At 42.4% G+C, this 21970-nt stretch overlaps 1 protein-coding gene across 2 annotated transcripts in view; it reads left to right on the top strand.

Moving 5' to 3' along the window:
• The window catches only part of atp2b2 (ATPase plasma membrane Ca2+ transporting 2), a 396677-nt gene that overhangs the window by 352318 nt on the left and 22389 nt on the right, over positions 1-21970 (top strand). For both annotated transcript variants that reach the window (XM_078209746.1, XM_078209745.1), the window contains exons 18-21: positions 8637-8850; positions 14565-14776; positions 17085-17192; positions 19447-19629. In XM_078209746.1, the coding sequence (XP_078065872.1) occupies positions 8637-8850; positions 14565-14776; positions 17085-17192; positions 19447-19629 (717 nt within the window). The remainder of the gene's footprint in view (positions 1-8636; positions 8851-14564; positions 14777-17084; positions 17193-19446; positions 19630-21970) is intronic.

The following is a 21970-nucleotide window of genomic DNA, read 5'->3' as shown; positions in this document are numbered from 1 at the left end:
GATTCAATGATCAGCTCATTCAGAGTGCAGTTGGTAACCTTGACTGTTGACGTGTCCTTTAAACAACGTTTGAATGCTGATGGAAAGTGCAACTGATGTCCTGTTAGAGTCAACAGATTTTAGAAGGATAATGAAGCTTCAGGAGACTTCATCATTGGATTATTTTCCTCTGAAGTTAGTTGTTCTCTCTCAGAAGGCTGCCTGGTTTCAATCAAAATTCTATTTCAGCTGGTTATTGAGCAGTTATTGTTGAGCCTGAACCAGAGAGCAGTTGAACTGAATAGTAAAGAGGCATTTAAGGGAAAACTGCCCAGTCGAGGGAGAAAGCTACAATGCTAGATTTGGATGGGAAGAGATGGAAGGAGTCTCAAGTGGAGCAAAAACTCTAGCATGTTGAAATAGCACTTGTCCCTTAACGTTCAAGGATATGGGACAAGTGTAGGAAAATGGGATTGGTGCACCTTTAGTGCAGACCCAATGGGCTGAAGGGCCTTTTCTGCTATGTATGCCTCTATGATTTTGTGGTCTGGTTGGTCTGAATAGTTTCTCTGCGTGGCGTATATCCAATGCAAAGCAATAACATTCCAGTGACAGTTATGGGCGAAGACTATAGTGTACCAGACGATGCATTATTATTAATGAAGATTTTCAAACATAGTTGATCAATATAGCATGATTTACAGTGGCTAACATTATAGACTGCCAATCAGAAATCAAAATATTTAGCGTGACTTTTCTGGAAAGGCACTGACCATTTATAGACTGTTGCTGAGAGCTCTGTTGACAACACATCCCTGCTACTGCTCAACAGAACTCCCAATACTATTACATATTTTATGAAGCCAGATATTACTTTGCTTGAAGTGTAACAGTCTTGCACAAAGCTTCAAGACCAAAGCAGAATACAAAGTATGAATTGTATCGCAATTGTTTAAAAGATGGGAATCTTGACTTGATTCCTCATTCAATACAAAGATCTCAAAAGCTCAGTTAAAACTGAATGCTTCCGTATTCTGATAGAATCTGCGGCACGGAGACAGGCTCTTCAGCCCAAACTGGTCCATGCCGACCAAAATGCCCTTCTAAGCTAACCCCATTTGCCTGCATTTGGCCCATATCCCTCTAAACCTTTCCTATCCATGTATCTGTCCAAGTGCCTTTTAAATGTTGTCAACGTCCCTCCCTGAACCACTTCCTCCGGCAGCTCATTCCGCATACGTACCACCTTCTGTGTAAAAAAGTTACTCCTCAGGTTCCCATTAATTCTTTCCCCTCTTAACTTAAACCTATGCCCTCTAGTTCTCGATTCCCCAACCCTGAGAAAAAGACTGAGTGCATTCACCCTATTGATGCCTCTCATGATCTTATACACCTTTATAAGATCACCCCTCAGTCTTCTACGCTTCAAAGATAAAGGTCCCAGCCTGTCCGAACTCTCCCTTTAACTCAGTCCCTTGAGTCCGGGCAACATCCTTGTAAATCTCTTCTGCACTCTCTCCAGTTTAATAAGATCTTTCCTATAGCAAGGTGACCAAAACTCACCAACGTCCTGTACAACTGCAATATAACTTCCCAACGTCGATATTCAATGCCCTGACTGATGAAGCCCAGCACGTCAAAAGCCTTCTTCACTGCCTTATCTACCTGTGACTCCACCTTTAGAGAACCGTACACTTGAACTCCAAGGTCCCTCTGGTGCACGATACTCCCCAAGATCCTACCATTCACCGTGAAAGTCCGACCTTGATTTGACTTTCCAAAATGCAACACCTCACACTTACCTGTATTGAACTCCATTTGCCATTTCTCGGCTCACTTCCCCAGCTGATCAAGATCCTGCTGTAATTTTTGATAACCTTCCTCACTGTCTACAATACCACATATTTTAGTGTCATCCACAAACTTACTGATCCTCAGATATCAGATTAAAATTAATGCAGAGAAATATGAGGTGATATATTTTGGGAGGAAAAATAAGGATAGAAGATGGTAAATGGTAAATCTTTAAAAGATTTTTTTTATGGGGAGGCGATGGCCTAGTGGTATTATCACTAGACTATTAATCCAGAAACTCAGCTAGTGTTCTGGGGACCCGGGTTCGAATCCCGCCACGGCAGATGGTGGAATTTGAATTCAATAAAACATATCTGGAATTAAGAATCTACTGATGACCATGAAACCATTGTCGATTGTCGGAAAAACCCATCTGGTTCACTAATGTCCTTTAGGGGAGGAAATCTGCCGTCCTTACCCAGTTTGGCCTACATGTGACCCCAGAGCCACAGCAAATGTGGTCGACTTTCAATTGCCCTCGGGCAACTAGGGATGGGCAATAAATGCTGGCCTGCCAGTGATGCACATGTCCCACAAATGAATTTTAAAAAAAGATGGACAGAAACCAAGAAAGCTTGGGTGTTTAGATATAAGAATCTTAAAAACGGGTGGACAAACGGGTGATTACAGAGGTGTAAAAGTATGTATTTTTTTATATAAATGGTGCACTTAATACAGAACTAAAGGCTGAAGCTATACATATCATTGATTAGACTGCAGTTAAAATATTTTGTTTAGACTTGGAAAGCCCACTTTAGGAAGGAGGTCAAGGCCTTGGAGACAGTACAGAAGATATTCATGAAGATGCTACCAGAGGTGAGAAGTTGTAGTTCTGAGGAAAGACGACAGAAATTGGGATTTTCATTAGAGCAGAGGAGATTGAGGAGATCTGATCGAGGGATTCAAACCACTGAAGGAATTGGAAAAGGTAAACTGCTTCCAGTCGCCGATGAGTCAGTAACTGGAGGTCACATTTAAAAAATCTTGCATCTTGGTAAGAATAGAGGGCATTAAGGGTAATTTTATTTATGAAGGGGATTTTTAGGACATTAAGTACAAAAAGAAACAATGGTGAAAATAAGAGTCCATAACAGTCTTATCAAGCAAAGTGAATAAATATTTGAAAGAGAACATTTTAAAGTGTCTAGAATAAAACAAAGAGCTCTTTCAGAGAAAAAGAATTCACAATCTCATTGCTGATGTATCTCACCAGGTCTTCCCACTCTCGTACCAGTTGCAACCCAATCTTTCTCATTAATCCTGTATGTATCCAATGTAAAATAGCATAATTAGTTATTAAAACCAAACCCAATTCGGTTCTGAAAAGTATCTCCATTAAGAAGCAATGCAGAAGGATGGACTGGTCATGCATAAGTTATCTGCAAATAAGTGTCCAGTGAGTATAAAACTAACTTCCTGAAAAGAACCTGAAAAGTGACTTCACAGGAAAGCTGTGACCTGATCGTCTGGTAGGAAATCTGTGCTAAATTTGAAAAAGAACACTGTAAAATTAAGTAATAAATTAATCAACTAAGTAGAGATGGCTGGACAGGTGATGTGCCGTAGCTGTAGGATGTGGGAGCTGGCACAGTGACCATTACAGAGACATGATTGCAGGGTGGTCACGACCAAGAGTTAAATATCCAGGGGTATCAGACTATTCGGAGGGACAGACAGGAAGGCAAGGGAGGTGGTGTAGCTCTGATATTTAAGGATGAGATCAGGGCAATAGTGGCAGATGATATAGGCTCTATGGAGAAAAGCATTGAATCCATTTGGGTGGAAATTAGAAATAATAAGGAGAAAAAGTCACTGATAGGCATAGTTTATAGACCGCCAAATAATAACATCATGGTGGGGCGAGAAATAAACAAAGAAATAACTGATGCATGTAAAAATGGTACAGCAATTATCATGGAGGACTTTAATCTACATGTTGATTGGTAAAACCAGGTCAGTCAAGGCAGCCTTGAGGAGGAGTTCATAGAATGTATCTGCGATAGTTTCTTCGAACAGTAAGTAATGGAACCTACGAGGGAGCAAGCTATTCTAGATCTGGTCCTGTGTAATGAGAAAGGAATAATTAATGATTTCACAGTTAGGGATCCTCTCGGAAGAAGTGATCACAGTATGGTTGAATTTAAAATACAGATGGAGCGTGAGAAGGTAAAATCCAATACCAGCATCTTGTGCTTAAACAAAGGAGACTACAATGGGATGAGGGAGGAGTTGGCTAAAGTAGACTGGGAGCAAAAACTTTGTGGTGGGACAATTGAGGAACAGTGGAGGACTTTCAAAGCGATTTTTCACAGTGCTCAGCAAAAGTATATACCAGTGATAAGGAAGGACTGTAAAAAAAGGGATAATCAGACATGGATATCTAAGGAAATAATAGAGGGTATCAAATTGAAAGAAAATGCATACAAAGTGGCCAAGATTATTGGGAAATTGGAAGATTGGGAAATCTTTAAAGGTCAACAGAAAGCCACTAAAAAAGTTATAATGAAAAGTGAGATAGGTTATGAGAGTAAACTAATTCAGAATATGAAACCAGATAGCAAAAGTTTCTACAAATATATAAAACGAAAAAGAGTGGCTAAGGTAAACATTGGGAAATGAGAAAATGTCTGAAGCATTGAACAGATATTTAGTGTCGGTCTTCACAGTGGAAGACACAAATAACATGCCAAAAATTGATGACAGGAAGGCTATGGCAGGTGAGGACCTAGAAACTATCATTATCACAAAAGAGGTAGTGTTGGGCAAGCTAATGGGGCTAAAGCTGGACAAGTCTCCTGGCCCTGATGGAATGCATCCCAGGGTACTGAAAGAGATGGCAGGGGAAATAGCAAATGCACTAGTGGTAATTTACCAAAATTCGCTGGACTCTGGGGTGGTTCCCGCAGATTGGAAAACAGCAAATGTGACGCCACTGTTTAAAAAAGGAGGTAGACAAAATAGCGTGGTACCTGGATAGAAATTGTCACACTGGAAAGACACAACATGGATTCATGAAGGGCAGGTTATGTTTAACTAATTTAGTGGAATTCGTTGAGGACATTGCGAGCGCGATGGACAATGGGGAACGGGTGGATGTGGTGTATTTGGATTTCCAAAAGGCATTCGACAAGGTGCCACACAAAAGGCTGCTGCATAAGATAAAAGTGCACGGTGTTACGAGTAATGTATTAGCATGAATAGAGGATTGGTTAACTAACAGAAAGCAAAGAGTGGGGATAAATGGGTGTTTTTTCTGATTGGCGATCAGTGACTAGTGGTGTGCCTCAGGGATCAGTATTGGGACCGCAATTGTTTACAATTTGCACAGATGATTTGAAGTTGGGGACCAAGTGTAGTTCACTTGTGTCAAAGTTCGCAGATGACACTAAGATGAGTGGTAGAGCAAAGTGTGCAGAGGACACTGAACCTCTGCAAAGGTATATAGATATTTTAAGTGAGTGGGCAAGGGTATAATGTTGATAAATGTGAGGTCATCCATTGTGGTAGGAATAACAGCAAAATGGACTATTATTTAAATGGTAAAAAATTGCAGCATGCTGCTGTGCAGAGGGACCTGGGTGTCCTTATGCATGAATCACAAAAAGCTGGTTTGCAGGTGCAGCAAGTAATTAAGTTGGCACATGAAATTTTGTCCCTCATTGCTAGAGGGACGGAATTTAAAAACAGGGAGGTTATGTTGCAGCTGTATAATGTGCTGGTGAGGCCACGCCTGGAGTACTGTGTACAGTTTTGGTCTCCTTACTTGAGAAAGGATATACTGGCACTGGAGGGGGTACAGAGGAGATTCATTAGGTTGATTCCAGAGTTGAGAGGGTTGGCTTATGAGGAGAATCTGAGTAGACTGGGGCTATACATTGGAATTCAGAAGAATGAGGGAGGATCTTATAGAAACATATAAGATTATGAAGAGAATAGATAAGATAGAAGCAGGGAGGTTGTTTCCACTGGCGGGTGAAACCAGAACTAGGGGACATAGCCTCAAAATAAGGGGGAACAGATTTAGGACTGAGTTGAGGAGGAACTACTTCACCCAAAGGGTTGTGAATTTGTGGAATTCCCTGAACAGTCAAGGTATTAAGGGTGAGCGGGCGGGTAAGTGGAGCTGAGTCCACGAAAGATCAGCCATGATCTTATTGAATGGCGGAGTGGACTCGAGGGGCCAGATGGCCTACTCCTGCTCCCGGTTCTTATGTTTTTAAAACGTACTCTGAAATTAGCTTTCAAAAATTGCTGAATTTTGCAAAATGGGAGGTTTTTAGTTATTCATTGCAATGTAACGATAACCATTGTGGTTTATATTTGAATCAAGTTGCTTAAAAAGACTCTTCATTGTCTTGATACAGGAGCTTTCGTTTCAAGGGTAAAGTGAAACTGAACTGGACCAGCCATAGAAATACTGTGGCTACAAAAGCAGGTCAGAAGCTGGGAATACTGCGGCAAGTAACTCACCTCCTGACTCCCCAAAGCCTGGCCACCATATACAAGGCTCAAATCAGGAGTGTGATGGAATACTCTCCACTTGCCTGGATGAGTGCAGCTCCAATAACACTCAAGAAGCTCAACACCATCCAAGACAAAGCAACCTGCTTAATTGGCACCCCATCCACCAGCTTAAACATTCACTCCCTCAACCACTAACGCACAGTGGCAGCAGTGTGTACCACCCACAAGAGGCACTGCAGCAACTCATCAAGGCTCCTTCAGCCGCACCTTCCAAACCCGTGACCTCTATTAGCTCAAAGGATCAGGGCAGTGGTTGCATGGGAACACCACCGCTTGCAAGTTCCCCTCCAAGCCACACACCATGCTGGCTTGGAACTGTATTGCCATGCCTTCACTGTCGCTGAAACTACCTCCCTTCTTAGGAACACTGTGGGTGTACCTACACCACATAGACTGAAGCAGTTCAAGATAGCAGCGCAACACTGTCTTCTCGAGGGTAATTGGGGATGGGCAATAAAAGCTGGCCTAGCCAGCAACATCACATCCCATGAAAGAAAAGGGTTATAATTATAAACACATAAAGCAATCATTACTATTTGGAGTACTTATTATCAGTCTGATAGAGTGGTAGCGCCCTCACCCCTTGAGTCACAGGATTGTGTGCTCAAGCCATGCTCCATAAACCTACATGTGTAACTGAGGCGGACATTCTCTTCGTACTACAAGTTTAGTGAGAACATCAAAATGAAGTCCCACTGTTTGAAGGGTAGTACTCCTAACGTCTTGGCAAACTTCCATCCCTCATGAATAGAATTTAAACAGATCATCCGGTCATCTATTTCATTTTGCAGAACCATGCTGTGTGGAAATTAGCTGCCACATTTCCCCGCGATACAACCATCCTCAAGGCAAATAATGGGAGTCAGGAAAGTTCTCAATTCAGCTGCCCCACTTCAGAAGAGAGTGTCCACACAGAGTACTTGAGGGCGGGGGGTGGTGAGAGAGGAGTGGGTAAAGGTTGCGGGCTGCATATGGACAGATCAGCCTGGGAAAGAATTCTGAGGCAGCCACAGGGGCTACCCAGTGTGGAGGCGGGCTGTTCAATAGGCTTGCCCCAGTGCTGTGGACCAGTAGAATTAAAAACAGGCCCTGCGCCTCTCAGCCATCAGACCCTCTTACACCTCACACCCTGTCACACCCTAAATATTCCCCATGTTCCATCCATGCCATCCATACTACAAAAATTGTGAAATTGGCAGGAGAAACCAGAGAGTCAGAACTGTCAATCAAACAATGTTTTCTCTGGGGTTGACATGTTTTGGTACTGTAATAGATGCATGGGCTCCAGAATACATAATGAGGCTTGGCTGAGAGCCCAGGCAGCCACTTGCCTGAGCCCCAGGGAAAATATTGCTTGATTGACAGCTGAGGGTCTCTGGACTCCGATGTGAATTTCACAATGTTTATTTGCACAAAATAAAGAACTTCCAAATGCTTTCAGTTTCTGTTATTGAAACTTTAAAGATTCTGAATGATTAACACTTTTATTGGGCTTTGTGAATAAATCCCTGGCTGTTTTTCTAAAGCTTTTTTTTTTACAAATACTGCTGCCACTATAGGGTTCATTGGTTCTATGCAGCACAGTGGATGAATGGGCATAGCAGTGTCATACCTTGATATGGCGGGGGGGGGGCATGAGGGGGATCTTTTGAACTTACCTTTCCAAAGATTCTCTCGGGCACATTGTAGTTCACGACACCTCTGAGGTACCTCACAACTCTTGGAAATTCTGGCTTGAGTCCACCAAAATTGCGGAGGAAGAGGACCACGCATTGGAGCTGGCCAGGTTGGGAGTTTAGGGTGCAAGCTTTTGATCTGAACCAGACCGCACCCTTAAAAGACACTCCTGATAATGGGAAATCCTGGTGCTGGGAATCGAGGAATCGGAATCCGCTTACCATTTTAAAAGCGCTTGACTTGATGAAAATCCAGACCAATAACTGCACTTCCAAAGTACTTCACTGTTTCCGTCACACTTTAGGATATTCTGAGATAATAAACGGTGTTTGATTTTCAATTGCCCAACTTTCAAAAGATATTTCAAGCCTCACAGAAAACCAAATCTATACAAACCGCATGTCAATTTCTATACAAATTTTTAAAATTGTACACACTGCACTGTGCTGCAGTACTTTGTCCAGTGTCCTCCTATAGAGTGTTATTTGTCACTGGACATTTCACATTGACCACACTTATTCTACTTAGATCCATTCTACTTCTGCCAGTCTTGGAAACAATAACGTGATCTGATAGTGTAATTTAATCTTTTCTTTCTGTAGGATTCCCCTCTGAAGGCTGTGCAGATGTTGTGGGTGAACCTCATTATGGATACCTTCGCCTCCTTGGCCCTCGCTACAGAGCCACCCAATGAATCACTGCTGATGAGGAAACCATATGGCAGGAACAAGCCCCTCATTTCGCGAACCATGATGAAAAATATTCTGGGTCATGGGATTTACCAACTGACTGTCATCTTCACTCTACTCTTTGCTGGTATGTTGCACAGTATCTGTGCTGCTGACAAGTAAGATAGTACTTCTATTTTAATTTATTGGGAAAAATTAACCTGTTCTGCTCAAATATACATCTTCATGGATGCAAATTGTCAGGGCACTTGTGAAATGCTCTTTCATTTAAACATGTATATTATTTTGCTTTTATAAACTGTTTTGTGTAAGCCTTTTAATTAATAAAAAAACACAAACTGAAATACAGGGGGCGATTTTCCCAGAAAGAAACGGCACGGGGCAGTACAATGGCACAGTGGTTAGCACTGCCGCCTCACAGCGCCAGGGACCCCGGGTCCGATTCCTGGCTTGGGTCACTGTCTGTGTGGAGTCTGCACGTTCTCCCTGTGTCTGTGTGGGTTTCCTTCGATTGCTCCGGTTTCCTCCCACAGTCCGAAAGATGTGCTGGTTAGGTGCATTGGTCATGCTAAATTCTCCCTCAGTGCGCCGAACAGGTGCCAGAGTGTGGAAACTCGGGGATTTTCACAGTATCTTAATTGCTGTGTTAATGTAAGCCTACTTGTGGCATTAATAAATAAAAACTTTAAACTTTAAAAAAAAAGTTTCCCAATGGGTGGGAAAATGGGAGATTTTCCCATCTGCTTTTTGGCGTACGTAATGGGATGAATTTGTGGCACTCTGTGCTTCACTCTGTGCTACACTCCCGTTGCAGGCCCCCCGCTGACATTTCCTGGCCCACTGCGTTGCTCAAGCAGCGCAGCGAGCCGGGAAAGTCGCGCCCCCAATGTTCAATGTGGATTATCGTGGCTGCTTTGACTTGTCATGCAGCATTCTTGAGAGATTCGGTATTTTAGAATAGTCATTCCAAGCCATGTTTTGAGTAGATCTGTTCGGATTGTGCTTGTACTTACTGCCTGGCCACAACAGCATAAAATGCGTTTCAGGTAACTGAGATAAAGCTTAATTTACAACATTATGTTTTAAAACATAGTAAAGGGAGACATTAACTTCTTGGAAAAAAACACTTGGCAGATTGCTTTTAATTGTGAAAAGTAAGGACTATTCATCCTGTTTGTCACAATGAGGAAAGACTTTGTCTACAAGTCATATGCAAGCCCATTTAAATTGAACATAAACTGGACCATGATTTCCTGTCAAAATAATGGTATGGCTAATGGTGCTCACTGCTATTTGTGGGCAGATTGTGCAGCAAGTTCAGGATAGGGGCAGATGTGCAGCTAAAATCAAATATCCAAAAAAATGCCATCTTGCTGCATTGAATGATGTGACGTTGCTGTATTTGCAAGCTAGATAGGAACAGAGCACACTACAGGAAGTTAAGTCTTTTCCATTTCAGATTAAGCACCCTTTAAACAACGTGATCAGTGTTGTCTCCTCCTCAGCAACCTGACATCACAAGTTAACCATTTCAAGTGTGAAGTCTCATTTAACTGTTGTTAAAGATTTACTATAATACAACGTTAAACAAAATCCATTTTCATTTATTTCTATCTCTCAATCCAATCTTTTTTCCCTCTCTCCATTTCACTTTCTGCACTTGATTTGACACTGAATTTACCCACTGTGTGTAGACTTTCTCCTCAGTTCCTGTGCTGTTAACTTCACAATCTTTCAATCTAAATTGTTAAGGTAATACATCGTTCATTGTCCTGTTAATCCAGGTCCTGATGACCTGTTGCCCTTACTGTGACATTGTCAGCTCTCATACTTTCAGCCAATTGCCATGAATAAAGCGTAGAAACTTAAACATGCAAAGGCAAGTCTAGCTAAAGGCACCCAACATTAGCTGCTTTGTTAGACAACGACAAGACCATAAGACCATAAGACATAGGAGCAGAATTAGGCCACTCGGCCCATCGAGTCTGCTCCGTCATTCAATCATTGCTGATTTATTTCTCATCCCCATTCTCCTGCCTTTTCCCCATAACCCCTGATCCCCTTATTAATCAAGAACCTGTCTATATAAGATTGGTTACTATGGCAAGTGGTGAACCAGGACATAGAAACTAGAAGCAAGAGTAGGCCATTCGGCACTTTGAGCCTGCCCCGCCATTCATTTTGATCATGGCTGATCATCAAATTTAATATCCTGATTTCCTCCCTTCCCCCATATCCCTTGATCCCATTAATTCCTAGAACTATATCTAATTTCTTCTTGAAATCAGACAATGTTTTGGCCTCAACTGTGATAGTGAATTCCACACATTCACCACCCTCTGGGTGAAGAAATTTCTCCTCAAGATCCAGTGAAACTGGCGAGATTGCGATTTACAATTTTTGCTAACCCTCACTGGTGATGTAATCAGGTTCACACCCATTTCTGACTAAAATACATGTTAATATATTTGCATTTAATTAAACACTCCAGCCACATATTGGCCCCTCACCGTATTTTCATACCTTGACAATGTGACATCACGTCGGCGAGGTTTACAACAGGTTCACCCAGATGCGAACCTGTCGTGGGTTTCCCTCATGAGCGTAAAGATGAGTATAGCCCCGAGGGAGAAGGACATAACCAGGCATTGCCTCCTGGCACAGTTTCGCACTGCCAGGTGCCAATGTGGCAGTGCCAACTTGTGCTGGGGGCAGTGCCAATCTGGTGGTGCCAACCTGTGCCAAGAGGCAGTGCCTGGGGCGGACCCTAGTGGGAGTCTCACGGGGGAGGAATTCATTTTTATGTAGTGCTGGGGGTTGGGGAGTGGGTGTGGGAACTGAGGATGCCAGCGATGGTTGTTTGAGGGGGGCTGATGCTGGCATTGACTGTTTTGAAGGGGGGAGGGGTGCGGGAGGAGAATGCTGGTTCTGATTGTGGTGGGGGAAGGGGATTTGGGGGGATGCCAGCTCTGATTGCAGGGGTGGGTGAGGAAGAGGTGCTGGCTCTGATCAGGGTGGGGGTGAGTCTCTAAGACCTCCATAATGGAGTGGGGGGAGTGGGAAATTATTTTTCCTCTGATTGGGGTGTCCTTTAAAAACGGCAGCCCAATCTCAGTGCAGTTGGGCTTTGCCGGTGTTTAGGCCCCACCCCTCTACATGATGGCATGAAACATGCCCGCCTGTTTTTTTGACAGCGTGTCAGGAGAGCTGGAGGGAAAACTGGCCACGCCGTTTTTCAGTCAGAGCGTGACACTTTACCAAATTCTGGTAAGATTGCCCCCTATGACTTCACATTTTCCTGAGAGTTGAGAGAAGTGTCTGCAAATATTAAAAACCAGCTTGAGATTATCCAAAATATTGCTGCCATTATTCTTAATTGCACCAAATCTTGTTTGTCCATACCCCGTACTCGGTGACTCTCAATTAAGCAAAACCCCAGTTGTAAAATTCTCATCCTCATTTGTAAATCCCTCCATGACCCCTCCCCTCCCTATGTCTGTAATCTCCTCCAACACCACAGCCCTCAGTGATATCTGTGCTCTGCTAGTTCCGGCCATCAGTGATTTTAATCATTCCACCATTGGTGGCCATTCCTTCAGCTCGGAAACTGCCTTCTTAAACCTCTCCACTTCTCCTTCTCTCTTTCCTCATTTAAGATGTTCCTTAAAGCCATAAGACCATAAAACCATAAGATATAGGCCATTCAGCCCATCAAGTCTGCTCCACCATTCGATCATGGTTAATAAGTTTCTCAGCCCCAGTCTCCCACATTTTCCCCATTACCTTTGATCCCTTTACCAATCAAGAACCTATCTGCCTCTGTCTTAAATACATTCAATGACCTGGCCCCCCACAGCCTTCTGTGGCAATGAATTCCATAGACTCGCCACTCTCTGGCTGAAGAAATTCCTCCTCATCTCGGGTCATCCCTTTACTCTGAGGCTGTGGCATCAGGTCCTCACCTCTCCTACTAGTGGAAACATCTTCCCCAAGTTCACTCTATCCAGGCCTTTCATTATTCTGTAAGTTTCAATGAGACCTCTCCTCATCCTACTGTTCTTTGATTAAGCTTTATACCATCTGCTTGATATTGCCTTGCTTGCAGTGATAACTGTTGCTTGTTAACACTCCAGGGAAGCACTGTGGGACATTTTAAAGCATTAAGGCACAATATAAATGAAAGTTGTTGAGATGAAGGCCACCCACTACGGAATCGGAATGGGCGAGGGGAGGACAATGGAAATGTCCGTTGACCTCAGGTGGGATTTTACGGTTTTGGGATGAGCAAGGCCGTAAAATCTCAGCCTAGACTTATAAGTCAGCTTTTTAATAGACAAATCTGCTTCAGAATATGCACAATGTTTTTGGCCTACGCAAACAAGATATAATTCAAGCAAGATATATATATATATATTTATAAAATAATTTATTTTATCTTGGGGAAATAAAATGTCACTACAGGTCAGTAATAAATATGTGAAAATATTTGCTTCTGTTACTCTGAAAATGTAATGCTTGTTTTTCATGATTTGTGGACCAACACTGTTGTACAGAATGATATTAGGTCTATTATAATACTGATTATCATTGAAAATCTAATGAACACCAAGCAGCTTATTAGTTACAGAAAGCTGCAGGGAGGATGAATGATGAGTTAGGATTCATTCCATTCCAAAAAAAATCATTAAAAATGGCATTGCTCATTTTTTCTCTTCCTTTTCAGGGTTTTTCATTTAGCAATGAGCATTGTCGTGTCAAATTTATTCCAAATATTTCCATTATGGAATTCTCTGCAGAAATGTGTTTGTGTAGCGTCAGCAGTGTAAGGAAACAAACTCATTTATCGTGCATTCAGAAAACCTGGGTGGAATTCTCCCCAAAAAGTTCTGAGTGTCGAATTCGGGGGGGAAACTGGAGTAAATCACGCTGGTTTTTTCAGTGGGAGTTCAGACTAGAATCTCCCACACTCTGCGCACTGCAGAGGCCACCAGTGTGAATATCATTAAATTTCAGGAGTTGGGGCCTATTCACGCTGGAGAGGGTGGAATCAGTGGGCCTATGCACATGCGGAAATCCTGCGCTGGGAGATGCGCGTGGCAGGAACACATGCACAAATCCTGCGCGTGCCCAGACGTGAGATTCTCCCACCACGCTGCTCTAGAAAATTAGCGCGGCGGGGTGGGACAATTCTCCCCCCCCCCCGCCATTTTGATATCAGGCTTCTCCATGCAAGTGTTACTTGCCTTCAGGGTGGCAGAGACTTTGCTCATCCTTGAGATGCCTTGAGGTGCATTAAAAATATCTGACATCAAATTCTAATTGCTATATAGCAACAATAATACCCTGCTTTTATATAGCACCTCAGACATTGTGCAGTGACCTTGGGGCATATTTCAGACGCATATTCAGTCAAAATTGAATGTTGAGCCAAAGGAGGCGATATTAGGGGGAAATATTGGGGAGGGCACGGTGACAGAATGGTTAGCACTACTGCCTCATAGCGCCAGGGACCAGGGTTCAATTCCAGCCTCCAGTGACTGTGCAGTGTTCTCCCAGTATCTTCATGGGTTTCCTCCTGGTACTCCAGTTTCCTCCCCCACGCCAAAGATGTGCGGGTTAGGTTGATTGGCTATGCTAAACTGCCCCTTAGTGTCAAGGAGGCCAGCAGGGTAAATATGTGGGGTTACAGGGATAGGGCCTGGATGGGATCGTTGTCGGTGCAGGCTTGACGGGCTGAATGGCCTCATTCTGCACTGTAGGGATTCTATGATTAAAAGCGGTGTATTTTTCATGTATATTTACTCGAAGCAGTAAGCTGTGCTGTTGTTTGCTTGTTTTCAGGGGAGACCATTTTTAATATTGACAGTGGTAGAAATGCACCGCTGCATGCCCCACCATCTGAGCACTACACCATCATCTTTAACACTTTTGTCTTGATGCAACTCTTCAACGAAATCAACGCACGCAAGATACATGGGGAGAAAAATGTGTTTGACGGCATTTTCAGAAATCCCATCTTCTGCAGTATTGTATTCGGCACTTTTGCAATTCAGGTATTGAAAAACAGAAATTTCTGATAAATTAGCCACTGCACAAGCATTTTTTTCTATGAATGGCACAGTGATGCTTTCATAAGGTACAAATAAAGATTAGTCAGAAACAGTGGTTCACAGTCATAATCAGTGTTTCACTGAGAAGTGATTTAATCCTTGAATATTGATGCGTCAATTTGAAGAACTGTAGCTTGTTATAGAATGTTTCCTTCATCAGAATGGTGCATTGTTTTCTTTCTCACTGGGATAATGTTTTGCTGAGAGTATCTCCTTAAAAGTCTGCCACTGCATGTCCAGTGTCATCGCTACTGTTAACTTTTAACCTAGTTTCCAAGTTCACTTCAATCATCTCTACCTTCATACTCTTATAATTACTTTTATTTACATTTAAAACACTCGTCTCAGACACACACTTCTCAACTTCAAACTGAATGTGAAATTCTATCATGTTAAGATCACTGTTCCCCAGAGGCTCCTTTACTAGATGTTTATTGATTAAGCCTGTCTCATTGCATATTAGCAGGTTTTGAATAGCCTGTTCCCTGTTTGGAGCTAGAATGTGCTGCTCTCAAAAATTGTCCTGCATATATGCGATGAATTTTCCAGGCTACCTTTGCCAATCTGATTCACACAAACTACACGTTGATTAAAGTCATCAATTGTGGAAACTTTCTAACAAGCCCCATTTATTCCTTTACGAGCCTCCTGTATTCAGTGTCCTACAGTGTAACTACTGTTAAGAGGCCTATAAGCTACTCCCACAAGTGACCCCTTAGCTTGCTTATTTCTTATCGCTTATCCGAACTGATTCTACATCTTGCTCTTTCAAGCTAAGTTCATCTCTCACTACTGTACTAATGTCACCTTTAATTACCAGAGCTACCCCACCATCTTTTCCTAGCATCCTCTCCTTCTGAAATGTCAAGTATCCTTCAATATTCAGGTCCTGCCTTGGTCACCCTGCAGTCCTGTAATGGCCACAAGGTCATACATACATATTTCTATCTGTGTTAACAACTCATTGATTTTGTAATGAATGCTGCGTGCATTCAGATATAGGGCTTTAATTCTCTTTTTAACCATTTTTTGCAATCGTTGGCCTTTTTTGCCTCCTTCTGTTTGTATTATCAGTCCCTTACTACCCTTCCTAACAAACTTTGGTTGCCATTACCCAAATCATTACTCTCATCTGTCACCTCTTTGTTTCTGTTTAATTTACTGCATCTTCCTTCACATGATCCCTCCCCCCCACTATTTAATTGAAAGCCTTTTTTTCTACCATCCTTGTTATGTTGACTTGCCAGAACACTAGTCCCAGCAGGCTTCAGGTTAATTCTGTCTCAATAATATAGCTCCTACTCTCCTCACTATTGGTGCCTTTGCCCCAGGAATTGAAACCCATTACACCAGTCTCTGAGCCATGCATTCATCAAAGATTATTTGAGATTTTTCTCTTTAATTTGGCCCCTAGCTGCTCATAATCCCTAAGTAGAACCCCTTCCCAGCTCCTATCTCTGCCGTTGGTATCCACGTGGACCACAACAACCAGATTCCATCTCGCCCCCCCCACCAACTTCCCCTGCTCCTATAAGTTCCTCTCTAACTTAGAGCTGATGTCCAAAACCCTGGCAGGAGGCAGGCAACATGGCCTTCTAGTTGCTCACTCTCAGCCACAAAGAACTGTATCTATCCCCCTGAGTCAACTGTCCAGATCGAGATAAACTTACTGGAACAGTCCAACAATTGAATCAAGAATATCTTTGGTCAATATTGCTCTGTAGCATACTATATTGCTTCAGGTTTTATGATACAAAATGGACCTGTCAGCAAATTTGAAGCCCATGGAATTAAAAAACGACAAGGGCAACACAGATACAAAGTTGGCAGAGTGACCGGAAACAGGCCGGCATTCTCTGGCCATTTACGCTCTGCTGCCGCTGTTAGCAAGGACCGAGAATTTGAAGCGTAGCCAAATCTCTGTTCACTGCAGCGGGACCAGAGAATCCCGCCAGCGTGAATGGCCAGAGAATTCTGGCCAGAGCGTAGCAGTGAATGATTGTTTATCAGACTGGAGGTAAATATAGTATGGGATTCCCCAGGATAGGTACTGTTATTGTTGCTTTTCTTGATATGTGAGGACTTGATGGGCCGAATAGGTTCCTACTGTGCTGCAGCCATTCTTTGATTCAAAATACAGGATTCAACTTGTGTACCAGAGTAATTTCGAAATAAACGTCGAAATCTGTGACTGCATTCTTTTAAAAGGCCGATTCTGATTTCTCTTTGTTTGCTCCCTCCACTGCCGCAGATTTTAATTATTCAATTTGGTGGAAAGCCTTTCAGTTGTATTCCTCTGCAAGTAGACCAGTGGTTATGGTGCGTCGTTCTGGGAGTGGGAGAGCTGCTATGGGGACAGGTAATGATTTATTCTGAACTCATAAAGAAACATTGAAAAATATATTCATCTCCTCCACAAGCTCATGGTTGTAAGTGCCGTCTATAGCAGTGCAAGATGGGGACTACACCAATCTGAATAGTCCCTTCAAAATGTTTTGGTGCACAACTCCAAATCAACCAACTTTGGAGCAGATAACATTAAATATATGGGGATAGAGGCCCTGTAAAAAATCTAAAGAGCTGTTGTACAATGTAGTATCACACAACCTATTTAAAACAGTCGAACAACTGGGATCCCAGCCATTATTTCCATTTTCCCCCAAGTTAAAGAAAAACTCTTTTAAAGGATGTCAGAGACGTGTCGGGGTCTTTACTTCCCAATTTTCATAACGTGCTACCAAGGCGCAGTGTATAAAGTCTGCACAGTTATTAAACTTTAAGATTACCTGTGGATAGCTCTCAACCCACTCGTGCATAATGGAGCTCAAAGTAATTAGTTTATCCAAGAATGCAAGCCAGGGACAATAACGCTGAAATTTGTACCTTTGTTGCAAAATTGTGACGCTATCAATGAAGAGTTACAGAGGATTACTTTTTATCTTGTGAAGCGTTGACCCAATCAAGTTGTGTAACAATGTTAAACCATAGCTTGTCTCCGATTACTGTGCATGATGGCATAAGAAGTTACTGTAGCCTGATGGAACTAGATTCAGATATTTCTGCTTGTTTTAGGAAACAGTAAGAAGTCTCACAACACCAGGTTAAAATCCAACAGGTTTATTTGGTATCACGAGGTGAGTCACCTGATGAAGGAGCAGCATTCCGAAAATTCGTGATATTGAATAAACCTGTTGGGCTTTAACCTGGTGCTGTGAGACTTCTTACTGTGCCCACCCCAGTCCAACGCCGGCATCTCCACATCATGTTTTAGGAAAGGCATTGGGCGGAATTCTCTGGCCATGCTCGCCTGAAAACCGGAGATTCCCGCCCAACTTCAATGGACCTTTCTCGAACCTGGGTCCCCAGAGCATTACCCATTCCCCCCCGTCCGCTAAAATTCCAGTGACGGGTGGGATGGGAGAATTCCGGCCATTGTGTTCACTGTCCATTAGAATGATCAGCCTCTCAGCGACTTCCTCAAGTAATGGTGTTGGCCAAATTTTGAAAGGCACATTAATTCTTTGCCAGACACCAAAGTATATTGCATCAGCAGCATATTCTTCGGGGGTAATAAAACAGCTGCCAGACGGTCTCCTAATTCATAATTCGATGAGGAACTGTTTTACAAACAGAAACCTTTTCAGATTTTACATAGTTATGATTGTCAGCTCTGGTTGGGACTATTCCTACAGATTTCTCACTGGAACTCTGACTGCTCTGTCCAGTTAAGCAGACTGTTTTCCCTCATCAATAACATGTTAATAATTAATAATCTCCAGGGGAAGCAGTGGTGTAATGGTATTGTTGCTGCACGAGTAATCCAGAGACCCAGGGTAATGCTCTGGGGACCCAGGTTCAAATCCCACTATGGCAGATGGTGAAATTTGAATTCAATAAAAACCTGGAAAGTCTAATGATGACCATGAAACCATTGTCAATTGTTGTAAAAACCCAACAGGCTCATTAATATCCTTTAGGGAAGGAAATCTGTCATCCTTACCTGGTCGAGCTTACATGTGACTCCAGGGGCGGGAATTTCCTGCTGCACTTGCACCAAAACCGGAAAATCCCACCCGAGGTCAACAGACCTTTGCATGGTCCAACCCCCCGCCTGCTGCAATTCCCGTGGCGGGATGGGACGGGAAAATTCCACAACAGATGTGACAGCAATGTGGTTAACTCTTAATCGTCCTCAGGGATGGGCAATTAATGCTGGCTCAGCCAACGATACCCACATCCCATGAATAAATTAAAGAAGTGTTCAAAGAAAATGAAGAAAAAACACAATTTTATTGATGTCCGTATGATTTTTCAGTTGGGCTGTTGAAAGCAGTGTCCTGGAGATGAATGTTTAATTACTGGGAGGCTCTATAATTCTAGAATGTTTGTACAATTCACTGGGCATTGAAATGAGTCTCAGTCTAGCAAGCCTCCATCCTTATTTCCTTCCTGCATTTCATACTTTGGGACTGAGTGTCCCAAAAAAAAGGAAAATCAACCCTTTAGATTGTTTGTGGTTTCCTCACTGATAATTGAATAAATCATCATGTTTTCTTCCCTGCCTGGTGCAGAAGAAGAGTTTAATAGCTCATGTCCTTTTATCTGTTTCTCAGGTTATATCCTCCATTCCAACTAATCGGTTGAAGTTTCTGAAAGAAGCAGGCCATGGAACTCAGAAGGATGACATCCCAGAAGAGGAACTCAATGAAGATGCCGAAGAAATTGATCATGCGGAGAGAGAACTTAGGCGTGGACAGATTCTTTGGTTCAGAGGTCTGAACAGGATCCAAACTCAGGTACGCTCAATGCCATTAGGACTACAACCCATGGTTAAAAAAAAACATATTCAGCAATCATATTCATTCTCATTATAAACAGATACCATATCAGATCCTTTCTTTGGAGGTCAGAGACACAATAAGCCAAATGGACTCCTTCTATACTGCATTGCTCTATGTTAAATAGTTGCTTTTGCTTGCTGTTTTCAATGAATAGGAACAGATTTACGCAAGACAGATTAATGTTCCCCTCTCTGATTTTGTGTTAAATGTCTCTGTAGTGTTGTTCCAGCTGGTACGAAGAATAGGTTGGTTGCTTTACCTTGTGATGTTCATCTGGGAAGCAGTTACCTGTCCTCAGCACTTTCCTTTCATGGATCACCAAGGCTTATATGAAAGAAGTAGTAACAATTTTTCAATGACATAGGAATAAATTACATGGATTTGGAGAGGTTTGTGAGTTGACCAAAATAAATAAATAAGGGTACATTGGAAACAAACTTCCAGATAAATATACCTAAAGGTACAATAGAATCATAGAATAGAATCATAGAATCCCTACAGTGCAGAAGGAAGCCATTCGGCTCATCAAGTCTGCATCGGCAACAGTCCCACCCAGACCCTATCCCCATAACCCCACATATTTACCCTGCTAGTCCCCCTGACATTAAGGGTCAATTTAGCATGGCCAATCAACCTAACCCGCACATCTTTGGACTGTGGGAAGAAACTTGAGCACCCAAGGGAAACCCACACAGACATGGGGAGAACGTGCAGACTCCACACAGTCACTCAAGGCTGGAATTGAACCTGGGTTCCTGGTGCTGTGAGCCAGCAGTGCTAACCACTATGCCACCATGACGCCCCTCAATGACTCACATTTATTAATGTTTAGAATAGCTGACCATTGAGTTCAGTGATTCATAAGCATGGAGAATAAGCCATCATCTAGTTCAACGAATTGTGACAGTATGGAATAGACTGCCATCTGTTTTCGCGATTCATTGACATTTGGAATAGACACCACCTAGTTCCGTGAATTTTTAACAGAGAGAAGAGATCACAATCGAGCTGAATGAATTGTTAGCATATAGAACAAAAACACCATCGAGTTCAGTGAATTGTTAACATATAGAAATAAACCACCATCTGGTTCAGTGCCTTGTTAATATATAGAACAAATCACTGTCTACTTCAGTGGCTTGTTAACAGTGGCTTGGGATAGATCACCATCTGGTCCAGTGAATGCGGATTTGATGGAAGCATTCAAAATGGGATGAAATCCTGATCCAATGGATGAATTAAAACAAGAAGAGAGGGCAATGCTTTGAACAACTCCTGACTGAATCAGGAAGATTCTAATAAGTTGAGTGGACTACTCACGTTCTTGTCTGTTATGTCCTTATATTCAACTGGTCCAGGTTTTTGACATTAAAATTCCAAGAGTAAGATTCAAATTAAGAATAACTAATGTTGTATGTAAGCACCGCAATGATCCAATTGGTCTGTATATTACACTGATGCTATCTTCAACTTGCTACACCTTGATATATCTTTATTACTCAGATGTAATGCGTCTATCTTGATCTCGAATGTGCTATCTAATTTTTGCTCATGTTGACATATTAATTTGCTTGGCTTCAAGGCATTATGAATGTTTGTTTTATGAAAATTGCTCCGTGTTGTATTGTAAAACATTTTCTAGTTGTCTTTGGCATCCTTCCATCTACAAAAGAAGATGGACCTGCAGCAAACAATTTAATCCAGATTGGGTCAGAAGTGACTTCCTTCCCCGATGGTTTAAGAGGCCAATCCTTGTGCCACACATGGCAGTGCCACACATGGAGCTTCCAGGTGTCATTGTGGGTTGTTATTTTCAGCGTTGGCATATGTTGCCTAGCCACTGGTTATTGTGGTGGATTATGCTCACCCATTTTCCTCTGTCATCTTCGAATGAATCCTGACTACGATAAATGATGTTTAAGGTCTTCATTGTCACATTTGCAAGCATCATTAAAGCAGAACTTTGGCCATCCAACAGGTGATCTGGCTCCGGCTACTTCACCATGCTAAAAATCCTAGGGTGCATAGCCATCTTTCATCCTGCAGATAGAATGCACAAATATGACTGACCAAATGTACTCCTTCCAAGCTGTAGCCACGCTCTGACTGCATGAAATATTAAAAGTTTCTAAAAGTATATAAAAAGGAAGAGAGTAGCTAAAGTCAACATTTGGTCCCTGAGAGGATGGAACTGGAGAATTAATCATGAAAAAGAAGGAAATGACAGAGACTTTGAACAAATATTTTGGGTGGGATTTTCCGGCCGCGCTCACCCCAAGACCAGAAAATCCCACCT

Source organism: Mustelus asterias, chromosome 3 (genome assembly GCF_964213995.1).
Source record: "Mustelus asterias chromosome 3, sMusAst1.hap1.1, whole genome shotgun sequence".
In the NCBI taxonomy this organism is placed as follows: Eukaryota; Metazoa; Chordata; class Chondrichthyes; order Carcharhiniformes; family Triakidae; genus Mustelus; species Mustelus asterias.
The sequence above is the reverse complement of the archived record's forward strand: the minus strand, read 5'-3'. Positions and strand labels throughout refer to the sequence as shown.